At 44.0% G+C, this 13,745-nt stretch overlaps 1 protein-coding gene across 1 annotated transcript in view; it reads left to right on the top strand.

Moving 5' to 3' along the window:
• Positions 1-2,619: 2,619 nt before the first annotated feature.
• The window catches only part of SPINT1 (serine peptidase inhibitor, Kunitz type 1), a 61,276-nt gene continuing 50,150 nt past the window's right edge, over positions 2,620-13,745 (top strand). The window contains exon 1 of the mRNA XM_061611412.1: positions 2,620-3,769. Within this exon, the coding sequence (XP_061467396.1) occupies positions 3,328-3,769 (442 nt within the window). The 5' untranslated portion in view covers positions 2,620-3,327. The remainder of the gene's footprint in view (positions 3,770-13,745) is intronic.

The following is a 13,745-nucleotide window of genomic DNA, read 5'->3' as shown; positions in this document are numbered from 1 at the left end:
CCGGAAATTACAAGCCAGTTAGCTTAACTTCTGTCCCTGGAAAACTGGTAGAAAGTATTATTAAAGCTAGATTAACTAAGCACATAGAAGAACAAGCCTTGCTGAAGCAGAGCCAGCATGGCTTCTGCAAGGGAAAGTCCTGTCTCAGTAACCTATTAGAATTCTTTGAGAGTGTCAACAAGCATATAGATAGAGGTGATCCAGTGGACATAGTGTACTTAGACTTTCAAAAAGCGTTTGACAAGGTACCTCACCAAAGACTTCTGAGGAAGCTTAGCAGTCATGGAATCAGAGGAGAGGTCCTCTTGTGGATAAGGAATTGGTTAAGAAGCAGAAAGCAGTGAGTAGGAATAAACGGACAGTTCTCCCAATGGAGGGCTGTAGAAAGTGGAGTCCCTCAAGGATCGGTATTGGGACCTGTACTTTTCAACTTGTTCATTAATGACCTAGAATTAGGAGTGAGCAGTGAAGTGGCCAAGTTTGCTGACGACACTAAATTGTTCAGGGTTGTTAAAACAAAAAGGGATTGTGAAGAGCTCCAAAAAGACCTCTCCAAACTGAGTGAATGGGCGGAAAAATGGCAAATGCAATTCAATATAAACAAGTGTAAAATTATGCATACTGGAGCAAAAAATCTTAATTTCACATATACGCTCATGGGGTCTGAACTGGCGGTGACCGATCAGGAGAGACCTTGGGGTTGTAGTGGACAGCACGATGAAAATGTCGACCCAGTGTGCGGCAGCTGTGAAAAAGGCAAATTCCATGCTAGCGATAATTAGGAAAGGTATTGAAAATAAAACAGCCGATATCATAATGCCGTTGTATAAATCTATGGTGTGGCCGCATTTGGAATACTGTGTACAGTTCTGGTCGCCTCATCTCAAAAAGGATATTATAGAGTTGGAAAAGGTTCAGAAGAGGGCAACCAGAATGATCAAGGGGATGGAGCAACTCCCTTACGAGGAAAGGTTGCAGCATTTGGGGCTTTTTAATTTAGAGAAAAGGCGGGTCAGAGGAGACATGATAGAAGTGTATAAAATTATGCATGGCACTGAGAAAGTGGATAGAGAAAAGTTCTTCTCCCTCTCTCATAATACTAGAACTCGTGGACATTCAAAGAAGCTGAATGTTGGAAGATTCAGGACAGACAAAAGGAAGTACTTCTTTACTCAGCGCATAGTTAAACTATGGAATTTGCTCCCACAAGATGCAGTAATGGCCACCAGCTTGGACGGCTTTAAAAGAAGATTAGACAAATTCATGGAGGACAGGGTTATCAATGGCTACTAGCCGTGATGGCTGTGCTCTGCCACCCTAGTCAGAGGCAGCATGCTTCTGAAAACCAGTTGCCGGAGGCCTCAGGAGGGGAGAGTGTTCTTGCACTCGGGTCCTGCTTGCGGGCTTCCCCCAGGCACCTGGTTGGCCACTGTGAGAACAGGATGCTGGACTAGATGGGCCACTGGCCTGATCCAGCAGGCTCTTCTTATGTTCTTACTATTCAATGGAATGCTGCCTCTAACTGTGGAAGTCCAATTTGGTTATGTCGACAGTGAATTCAGCTAAGGGGCATCCTTATCCTTCAGCAAGGCTGGTCCTATAGAAGAAGATGTGGCAGGAGTGTCAGTTTAACTCCCCCCTTTCTGAATAACAGACATGACCCAGACAAAACTGCCTTTATTAGGGCAGAAAGTGAAAGATGTATCTGTAGCATTCCTCTAGCTCCGCATAAAAGAATGATACCTAAAAGAGGCAATATGCTTTCCATGTTATCATCTGCTTTTTTTAAAAGTGTGTGTGTGTGTGTGTGTGTGAATGCCTTCTCTAGGGAAACACTCCTGGTGCAACATCATCGTCAGTTTTTAGGCACCAGACTAAAACATTCCTGTTTGCCCAGGCTTTTGGTTACTCATTTGGATGGTGTGCCCTGATTCCTGGCCCGTTTGTGTTGTTCCTCTTTTAATGGGGTAGGGTAGGATTCATTACTTTTATAGTTACTGTTGGATGAATACTTTTAGGCATGATGTTCTATCAGCATTTTTCTTTCTATCTAGTTTTTAAATTATCATCAGTTTTGTAGCTTATGGATTTGTAAGTCACTTTGAGATATTTTCTTGTGAAAAGCAATGAAGAAATGTAATATATAATAGTAATGATAATAGGTGGTGAGGAGACAGGAGTCTTCTGTGCCATTTTCCTACTGAGAATCACCTCTCCGCCTGTTATTTGCCCCTGAAGGTACTGATTTGGAGCAAATAAGAGATTAGCAGGGATTTTTTTTTAAGTGGGGGAGAGCTTCCCCCACAAATGTACTCCATAATTAGGCAAAATAAATGATTATACACTTGCTCAAAGCCAAACATTTCACTCTCTGGGGATATTTGAAAATTTACAAATGGAATTCCCTTTGTAAAATAAGAAAAAAATCGGAACATCTCTTATTTCTGCAGAGGAGAGACCTGCACTAAGAAATTGGGAAATTTTCACATCCCCTCCCTGGCCGGAAAGGATCTTCAAGCACTTTCAGACCTGCCCCTTCTCTTTCCACTCAGAAGAAAATAGCGCTTCTACCAATCTCCCTCTTCCCTTCTCTTGCCTACTCAAAGTAAATAGGAATGGGAAGGGTTGGGTGCCCAAGTGTTGAATTTCACTTCCTGTCACCTGGAGTCTTTTGTCTCTCCCTGAATGCTGTTAAGGGCACACCTGAAGTTCAGGCAGCAAGGAAGGAGTTACTGGAAGATCCGCTCGTAGGGAACGCCTCTCTTCGACGGCAGAGCAGCCTGTGAGTCAGTTTCACCTGAAACTAGTCTACAGGTAGTGAAGGGAGAAGCGGAAAAGGGAAACAGATCGAAGCTCCCCAAGGACGGGGGAGGCAGAACCCAGAGTGAGGAAGACGGCGCACAAAATCGAAGGGACGGTGGTGAGAGAACCTCAATCGTCAGGTCCCCAGCCAAGCACCCATCTACCGTAACTCTCTCCTAGAGGGCTTGCAGAGGCGAACGCTGCGTACCAAAAGGAAGCGTCACCCACGGACACGGCCTGAAATTGGTCTTTTTGGGAACAGCAGAATCGGAGTTATAAAAAATAAATAAATCTGGAAATAAGTGTTTTACTTTTTTTAACGCTCTTTGGGTGTTTGCTTGAAAGGGAGACAACTGGGAGACAATCCTTGGAGCATTTCGCGTTTCCAAGAAACTTCCTCGTCGTCGACTGCCCTTTCGCGAGCCTTCCTGCGATTTGAGTCTCCTTCTCCCTCTCTTTAAAAAGCACCACCCTTGTTCGGCTAGGGAGACCCACTCCTTGGAGGAAGAGGGGGCCTGCCTGAAGATGGCTCCAAGTCGCACCCTGCTCCAGGCCCGCCTGTTGATGAACCTCGTCGTAGCCGTGTTAGTACTTGGCCAGGAAGAGGCGCAGGAAGAAGTCCCTTTTAGCGAGAGCTGCCTGGCCCATTTCACAGCTGGCTTGCCCGAGTTTGTCCTGGACACGGATGCCTCTGTGCAAAACGGAGCCACTTTCCTGGCCTCTCCGCCTTTGGAGAGGGGCCGGGAGTGTGTGAGAGCCTGCTGCAAGAACCCCCAGTGCAATTTGGCCCTCGTGGAGCAGACCCCGGGAGGAGAGGAGCAAGACAGCATCCAGAACTGCTTTCTTCTCAACTGCCTCTACGACCAGGCCTTTGTCTGCAAATTTGCCAGAAAGGAGGGTTTCCTCAACTACGTCAAGAGGGAGGTGTACGATGCCTATGTGGCTATGCGAGAGCAAGGCAATCGTGGTAAGGAGACGAAGGCCAGCTTGTGGAGGTTTTTTCCGGGGGGGGGAGAGAAAGGTGTATCGTGGGATATGCCGAGGCTTGCACTCGGCTGGGGTCTTGCAGTAGAATTCCAGCAAGGCATCCAACAAACCGGACTGGCAGTTGGGATGGGGCTGGGAGGGAGAAATAGGGCTTCTACAGCAGTTAGGGGTAATTTGGGTGGCTGTTAAAAACAGGTTTAGACCAGGGTTGCCAACATTTTGGGTCTCGTGTGCAGGGGTGTAGTCGTCCAGGATCTTGGAGGGACTTAGACTTCTTTTTTGGGAGCCAAGTCCCAGCAAGGTCCCTGTGTCTCCAGTGAGCTATGAGCCAATCAGCATGAAAGGGGAGTGTATTATCCACTGAGAAGAGTCTTCTAAAGCAGTTTCCAAGCCTGGCCAGATTACCTAGCCTTTCCCAACCTTTGGGTCCTCAGCCAGCATGGCCGTGGTCAGGAACGATGGGAATTGTAGTCCGACAACATCTGGGGACCCAAAGGTTGGGAAAAGCTGGGAGGTTGTTTAATTTTAGAAGGGGGTGTGGCTGTGACTATTATGCAGGGGTCCTGCACTTCTGAATTTGCCACTACACTACTGCTTGTAGGCATATTTGTAAACTGGGAAACTGTTGTAGGCACCACATACCAAGGACACTGCAACCTATTCAGTTGGCTGCAACCAAATGCTTCTTTCAAGCCTAATTTCAGCAGTGTGAGGAGCGGGGCCTCTGTGGGCACCAGGATGGCCTCTGCAGGTGCTTGTACACCAACAGGTACTACATTGGTGACCCCTGGATTAGATAAATGGAGAATAGGTGTATCAAAACAGTTATGGGTTGTAGCTGAGTTGAGCATCCATGTCCAGGGACAGTGTAGCTGGGAATAGCCAGTGTTGGGCACAAATAATAGGAGAAGGTTGCCACTTCACACCCTGAGCATCCTCTCTCTTGCCAGTGGAAACAGAACGGTGGAGCTGGTGGACTTTGGCCTGATGTAACAAAACAGTTTAATATGCTTGTGTGTGAGAGGCTTGGGCTTTGCTAAGTATTTTTGAAAAATACACAAATCCATTACCTTCAACAAGAGGAGAGATAGACACATCTGTGTTACAAAGGCTAAGCACAGGGAGTATATCCCATTGACTTCGTTGGGACCTAATTCTGAGAAAAAGATGCTTGGATGATGTTGAATAGCCAGGATGTATCTTGGCTGAATAATTTAACTCTATATGTATGTCTGTGACTCTAGGTTGAATTCAGTCCTACTCGGAGTAGATATTTCCAGGTTACAGACATGACTAACGTAGGTTCATTAATTTCAGTGGGTCTACTCTAAGTAGGACTTGGTTGAATACAGGGGTGAAGGGCAGGGGACTGAAGTTTGTTGTTGCCCCTTTATAATGGCAGTCTTGTTGTCACATAAAATGCAGCAGGATGCCTACCTGAATATCCTACAAAATCCATAAAGCAATTTCGAACCAAGCAAATATTAGGAGTTGTCAGCTGTTAGCTTCTTCATCATTCGTTATCAGATCTCAAGACTTTTTCGAGGAAGAGTGCAATATTATAGGAATGTTCCAATTTGCTTTAAGTATGAAACCAGTTCTTTCTATGTTATGGCTTCATGTGTGCATAGGCACATTGTGGGCATGATGAAAAATCTATCCCATATCGCCTTTCAATATGGAGGGGGTATGACCTAGAGTAGCACTTCCATGAACAAAATAGTAACATAGGAAAATGCTACTAAAGGCCTTTCTGCACACCTTGATCCCTAGCACAACAAATGCACAGGTGTTGCTCTTTTTTTGGTGCTATCTAGGTATCCTCCCTCAAGGCTGGGCTTGTTTCAGGGAGGCTGCATTTTCCTGCCACTAAATGTGAAATATTTTGTACTTGGCAGCAAAGGTGGCCTTGAACTAAATGCTGCCTCAAGCAAGGAGCGTCTTGTTCAATTTTTGAATATCTTGGGTTTGTTAAAATTCCTTTTATAGCTCATTAAAAAACTGATGCAAAATTTGTATGTGTGATTTAGCTGTATTGCTTAAGACAATAAACTGACTGATCATAATCGGTCAAATGTGTACAGTTTGAGTGCTATTGATCTTGTAAATATTCCTGTGAATAAACCCCTCTCCACAAAACATTTAATATTAGCCATGCAGGAAAGATGATCTGCTTGTACTATCTGTTTCAGTCATTGCATTGCTTGCCTAGGAAATTACCACCCACCCAAAAGTGCATCCATTATTGTTGTGACTGCTTTCAGGTTGTGTCATGGACAACTGCTAGTTCTTGTTAGTGATATAATTGTATCGGTCGTCACTAACTAACCCCATGTTTATGTCCTTGGTGGTTGTGTACTATTCCATTTTTTAAAAAAAACAACAGTGAACTTACCCAATGACAACTATTACCCTGCAACAAGGCTGGCTCCACTAATCCCTCTATTGCATGGTGATGTGATGCTGTGCTTCTTGCACTAGATCAAGGTTGTGGAAATGCCATGTGTCATAATTGGGTGGAAATTCCCCAGGAGGTAGAGTGGTGTCCTACACTTTATATACTACTTGGACTAGGGAAACTTGGGTTCAAGCCTTGCTTAGCCGCTTGGTTTACTTGTTGTGACAATAAACTTGCTAGTGATAAACTTGCCATTGGCTGCTGCCCTGAACTTCTTTGAAGCTCCTGCCATATTAAGCAGTATAAGGGCAGCACACATGAAGAAACTATATTTTTGAATGCCAGTTGCTGGAAACAGCAGGAGGGGAGAGTGTTCTCGCACTCAAGTCCTGCGCTTTCCATGAACATCTAGTTGGCCACTGTTAGAACAGGATGCTGGGCTAGATGGGCCTTTGGTCTGATCCAGGAGGATCTTTTTATATTCTCTTTGGGTTGGTCAAAAGGCAGAGTTCTTTCTAGCCGGTGCTACTGGAGACAGAGAGGCATGGTGCCAGACCATAGGCAGGACTCTGATAGCAAAGTTTACTCTAATGTGCAGCTAGACACATTTTGTGCAGTGACAAAAAAATGTGCAGTGTGAAATAATTTTTTGTGCAGTTGAGCATTTGGGATTTAATAAGTAGCTAGGTAGTTTCTAAAAAAGAAATAGATGAGAAAAGATAAAAAGAAATAGAAAATGAAGACAAATACTGGTTCATTTCAAATCTTCATAATCTTATACTACTAGTCAGTGCTTTTTTGGTAAAAATTAGCTGCCAGTACTCGTATAATGATACGTAGTACTGTGAGTGCCAGCCCAAAATGGCTGGCATAGGCAGCAAAAAAAAAAAGGGGCTGGTACTCAGTACTGGTGAGTACTGTCACAAAAAAAGCCATGCTAATAGTATATTTTGGAACAAACTACTTGACTAGTTTGGGTGGTGGACAGGGTGGTAGCTGTTCATGCAGTAGGAAAAAAAAGCTAAGAACAAACCCTGTCTGATAGTACACAACGTGGCCAACCAGCCAGGTAACAATAGTGTGCACAGCAGTGTTTCTGTTCCTCTAGGGTTGTTTTCATCGTTTGCCAAGTACTCAACGGGCAAAGGTTTGACCTGATGTAAGACAATTTTCTCTGTTTGTCTAGATGGCCTCATGCAGCCTCGAAACCAACTGAATGCCAAGATAATAATCTTAAGAGATTTTTGAAAGGTTCTCCCTTGCTTTAGGCACCATCTACACCATACATTTAAAGCACTCTTGTACCACGTTAAACAGTCATGGCTTCCCCCAAGGAATTCAGAGTTCCCTGGGAAAAGGGATTGATTGTTAAACGAGGCTAGGAATCATAGCTCTGTGAAGGGAACAGGCGTCTCCTAACAACTCTCAGCACATTTACACATTACACTTCCACTGATTCTTTGGGGAAGACAAAACTGTTTAAAGTAGTATATAGGTCTGCTTTTAAAGTATGGCGCAGATGTGGCCTTATTCTTGTGTGCGTGTGGCAACGATAATTCCACAAAAAAAGCCGCCTCTCTTGTTTTTTTAAAAAAGCAACCATAATACTGTTTTAGCAAATGTAGCTGTTACTATGGCTGGGTCCACACTTTTCTGAGTGATTTTTTTGTGCTTTCTTTTGTGGAAACTGCTTTAGGTTTTTGTCGCAGCATTATCATTTGTCCTCAGCATAGTTTTATATATATATCTCATGCTAGGGATGCTAAATGGATGGTTTAAGGATGCTAGAGCAATTTGCCCTGTCCTCATTACACAGTTCCCCCTGAGGATGCTCAGAATTACTGCAGAATGTCTTGTAGTAGTCAAACCAAATTTCATGCCTAACTTATTAGTGGGGAGACTTCTAAAAAAGTAGGAAACAAGGGTGCTGTTGTAAATGGACCCTACCAGTATCCTGAAATGTGAGAGGTGTGTGTATAATTTTAAGAAAAGGTTTGGTGTTGCTAATGAATACCCCCCCCAAATTATTACATGGGAAATAAGAATTGTAAATAATTAAGGATACTAGTTCATATAATCGGTATTAGTTGAAGATTGTACCCATTAACATTGATTTGGCCTTCTTCCATGTGAACTTGCCCTTGTGTTGAGGTCATAATGTGAGTCCCTTCTGTGGCTGGCTGTGATGGATAGAGGCCCCCTTACTGATGTCGCCAGGTTGTGTAAGGCTTTTCCCATGAAGATTTGCTTGGTGCTTGGTCTTTGTTTTTGGATATATATAAAATATTTGTTTCTGTGTCTTCTTCAGTTCCAATTTCTTTAGTTCTTGCTCTGGTATGTTTTGTTTTTAAAAATCTTTTAATTGTAATTTTTATGATAGCTGCCTTGGAGGCTGACCTGTGGGATTGAAATATTTGAAGTACAATTTGCGATGACAAGAAATTGCGATGGGATCTGGGCCAGAAAATGAATGTATTCTGTAGCTGTGACATATGAACTAGGTCAGGAGGTGGGGAACCCTATGGAGATTGCGAGGCTTGTTTGAACAGGACAGGTGAGTGTATCATTTCCGTTGGGTGCCAGGGAAGAGTTAGGTTCTTGTAGGTGTGTTTCTAGGAGACTGGATTAACAAAGCCCCTGAGCAGTGAGGTTACTTCATCTACCTGGCAGATAGTTTGACATATACGTCATTTTCTTTCCATGACCTACCTGAGACCTTTGCAGACATCCTTCTCTACTGTGTTAGAGAGACTGGAGGAGACAAAACAGAAACGTTTGCCTCCAGTCTGTGCATATCATTAAACCTTAGTTTTGTCAGACAAGGTTGTGTAGCTTAGGCAATTCGTACATTCCTACCCAAAGAGTAACAAGCAGAGACAGCTGAGAATGTGTGCATAGTCCGCATTAGTTGCCATGTTTGCAGGAACACCCAACATTGGAAAGTTCCTGTGACCCAAAGTATATCGATCTGCCAGTCTGATGGCTAGCCTACCTAGATATGGAATTTGTGGTTAAGTGTATGAATGCAATCAATGTGCATGTTTCAAAAGCCTGAGTAGCTTCAGGAGTATTGGGAGGGGGAGTTTAACTCTTTCCCTGCCATGGTCTTAAAAATTGTCTTTCCAAAGGGCTCTGCTTACCTTGAAATGGAAATAGCCCCTTGGGGGAGTGTATTTTGGTTGGAACCATGGCAGGAAGAGAAAAGTTAAACTCCCTGACCTGTCTCCCACCCCCAGTCCCAAGGCTGTTCAAACTTCCTCTTTTACATAACAAAATGCATTTTATTGAATTTATATCCTGTCTTTACTCCAAGGAACTGAAACTGGTACACATTATTTCTCTCCCCCACCCCCCGTTTTGACATCACACAATGTAGTTGGGCACTCTGTCATTAGGTAGAGTGGGGCAGGGAGTAGCAGAAGCAGATCAGAGGACAGAGGTGTAAATGCCCTGTGGCCTGTTCTGTGCTCCCTACGCCAGTCTGCTACCCTCAGGTGCAGAGGAGTGAGTTTGTGTATGGAATGAGAGGGAGGCTGCCATCTAGCCCTTTACCTTGAGCAGCAAAATGCCTTGGACTGGTCCTATTCAGTACTTTCTTGCCATTAATTGAGGTGGGAAAAGGACATGATGTGCAAGAGAGAGAGTCAAAGGTAACTGAAAGGACATAAGGAAAGCCCTGCTTGATCAGGCCAAAGGCCCATATAGTCCAGCATCCAGTTCTCACAGTGGCCAACCAGATGCCTGAGTGCAACAGCACTGTCCGCACTTGTGATACGACAGCTGGTATACTGCCTCCGACAGCAGGGGGAGAGCACTGCTAGCCTCTGATAGGCCTATTCTAAATCAGTTTGTCTAATCCTCTTTTAAAGCCATCGGAGGTGGTGGCTGTGATGTTCATGTATTAGTGTATATATGGTAAGTGCTGTTTGTATAGGAGATACATGGTAAGTGGAATGAAAGAGGAGGGGGGAGTGAATGGGCAGTAGAATGCTGGATGATTGGCTGAGTGTTTAGAATGGCTGAGGGTATAAATGGAAGGATGACAGTTAAATCTGGGTGGACGGTGAACGTGAGTGGGTTGTTTTGGTGGGTTTTTGAGAGGAGATTGGGTGGAGAGTTGGTGGATGTGAGGAGAGTGTGGAGTTCGGATTAATACTAAGACCAGTACCTCAGGAATAGATGAAACCATATGCTTAAGTGCCTTTATAAAGTAATCTTGTTATCTCTGTTATTTAATAAATATATTTGGTTTACCAAAGGCCTGATCCTTGGCTGGGGTTCCACAGACCAGAAGGGAGGGTAAGGTAAATACCAAGGCTGAAGGGTAACAAATGGTGGCAGCGGTGAAGAGAATAACACCACAAGTATTCAGAGCAAACCAGGATTATCTGCATTGATACAAAGGGATTGGGACAGCTTAAGCACGCAGTCACAGAGGTAACCTGATAGAGAGACTCAGGCAGAGTCTCTGGGAATACGGGTTATAGGATGTGACTGTGGTGCTGCCTAGCAGGGGGATCTGGTGAGGTCTATGCTAGAGCGGGGAGATAAACCATAAAAAAGGACAGTCCGGACTGGTGGAGTCCCTGGTGGTGCCTAGTGACAGGCAGTAACCACGAGCAGGTAGGAACCTGACAGGGAGAGCCAGGGAAGGGCGTCACAGTGGCCACCACTACATAGAATTATTTTGGGTAGAGAAGCACTCCATTAGGATGGCCCCTACTTGCAATCTGAAGAGGTCCTGCTTGTTCATTTCCTTAGTCTCCTTCCCTGCAAGCAGGCTTGAAGCATTTAGGTTATTGTAAATGAGAGGGAATATGTAGAGTTGGGGGGGGGCAGTTAAGTAGGAGAGTTGGCTGTTCATATGGTTCAGTTTAGCAGGTATGTATCTCTACAGCGTGGCTCAAATAGTGCATGTCATGTGTGCCCAGCTCCTGCTTTATGGGTGCAAAGAGCACTAAGGCTGTAGGAATTGCAGGTGAGGGTAAGGAAGCTATATGGGTAATGGGGGAAACTTAAGCCAGAAGAGAAGTCAAGGATGTTTTATGTGCGGAAGAGGTACGTTGTCCAGATGGTGCTGTCCTCCTAGTGTAGGGATGGGGATGACCCTGTGGCCCTCCAGATGTTGTTGGACTTACATTCTCATCATCCCTGGCCATTGCCCATGCTGGGAGCCAGTGTCTAGCAACATCTGGAGGGGCACAGGCCCCCTCCCCTGTGCTGATGGATAGTTGTGTGAGATTTACAGTTGTGGGAGCCGGCTTCAGAAATGAACAGCTATGTGGCCTTGGCTGAATCACTTTCTTGCATCCTCAGTTTCCCATCTATAAAATGGGTACAAGGCTGATGTCAGGATGATTGGCCATAAAGCATTTTGTAACTTAAATGGTACGTTAGAAATAATTACTTAGTGTGGGTGGGGTGATGCAGCAGAGGGGTATGTATATGTCATTTCCGAAAGTGGGCAAACCTGGAAGGTAGGTCTGGGTTAATAAAATTACATGTTGAACTTGTAAATCTGGTGAAACAGTAAAAGTCATGGACAAATCCATAGCTTCAGAATACGGACAGATAAATCAGTCAGGTTGGCCATGTTACTTCCGTTTTGTCATCCTGTATAAGGCAAATGTCACAACTGGTATGTTAGGTATGATTTGTCCAGAGCCTTTCCCAGTTACAGTGGCAACCTTCACCCACTTGGTACAGCATTGTGACGGTCAGGACACCAAACACTGCTAACTTTTCTACACTTGGTTTTATTTGTTAGCTTTTGCACTCAAATCTATACACACAACATAACATTATAATGATCCAACTGGCCATCCTGGCCACACATGTGTGCATTGAGTTTTCTGGCCCACAAAAGCTACCTGTTAATTTCTGTAGAAGAAGTGAATCTGTGTGTGCATTCTGTAGATCAGGATGGGGAACCTGTGGCCTTCCAGATATTGTGGGATTACAGCTCACATTGTCCTTGGCATTCTATTCGTAATACACACACTCAAACAAGACTAGTTCTCCTTCCACCATATTGGCTACCAATGCATACTGCATTTCTAAATATAAACTGCAGCAGAAGTGATAAAACAACTTGGAAAATACAGGAAGGGATTCTAGAGGAGTGTGAGCCCCAACAGGAGAGATGCTATTAGAGCCTGTATACTTCGTTGTTATTATGTGCCTTCAAGTTGATTATGACTTATGGTGACCCTATGAATTGGCGACCTCCAATAGCATCTGTTATAAACTACCTTGTACAGATCTTGTAAGTTCAGGTCTGTGGCTTCCTTTATGAAATCAAGCCATCTCTTGTTTGGTCTTCCTCTTTTTCTACTCCCTTCTGTTTTTCCAGCATTATTGTCTTTTCTAGTGAATCCTGTCTTCTCATTATGTGTCCAACGTATGATAACCACAGTTTCATCATTTTAGCTTCTAGTGATAGTTCTGGTTTAATTTGTTCTAACACCCAATTATTTGTCTCCTTTGCGGTCCATGGTATGCGCAAAGCTCTCCTTGAACACCACATTTCAAATTGGTTTATTTTTCTCCTATCCACTTTTTCACTGTCCAGCTTTCACATCCATACATAGAGATTGGGAATACCATGGTCTGAATGATCCTGATTTTAGCGTTCAGTGATACATCTTTGCATTTGAGGATCTTTTCTAGTTCTCTCACAGCTGCCCTACCCAGTCCTAGCCGCCTTCTGATTTCTTGACTATTGTCTCCATTTTGGTTAATGACTGTGCCAAAGTATTGATAATCCTTGACAAATTCAATGTCCTCATTATCAACTTTGAAGTTACATAAATCTTCTGTTGTCATTACTCTAGTCTTCTTGACATTCAGCTGTAGTCCTGCTTTTGTGCTTTAACTTTCAACAGCATTCGTTTCAGATCATTACTGGTTTCTGCTAGTAGTATGATATTATCTGCATATCTTAAATTATTGATATTCCTCCAGTTTTCACACCTCCTTCATCTTGGTCCAAGCCTGCTTTCTGTATGATCTGCACATAGATTAAACAAATAGGGTGATAAAATACAGCCTTTTCACACCCTTTCCGATGGGGAACCAATCGGTTTCTCCATATTCTGTCCTTACAGTAACCTCTTGTCCATGTCCAGAGTATAAGTTGTACATCAGGACAATCAGATGCAGTGGCACCCCTATTTCTTTTAAAGCATTTCATAGTTTTTGTGATCTACACAATCAAAGGCTTTGCTGTAATCTATAAAGCACAGGGTGATTTTCTTCTGAAATTCCTTGGTCCATTCCATTATCCAACATAAGTTTGCAATATGATGTCTGGCACCTCTTCCCTTTCTAAATCCAGGTTGGACATGTGGCATTTCTCCCTCCATACAGGAATACCTCGCATTAGCGTACTCAATGGGACCAGAGCGAGTACGTAAACCGAAAATGTCCTTAAAGCGAAGCACTACCTTTTAAAACTTATTTTACCTCTCCTTCATGCGGAGCCTCAAAGCCCCACACTAAAGCCTCTGCTGCTGCGCTGCCGCGCCTCTCAGCTAATCATGATTGCGCCTCCCAGCTG

Source organism: Rhineura floridana, chromosome 2, assembly GCF_030035675.1.
Source record: "Rhineura floridana isolate rRhiFlo1 chromosome 2, rRhiFlo1.hap2, whole genome shotgun sequence".
Lineage (NCBI taxonomy): Eukaryota > Metazoa > Chordata > Lepidosauria > Squamata > Rhineuridae > Rhineura > Rhineura floridana.
This window is presented reverse-complemented; position numbering and strand designations above follow the sequence as displayed.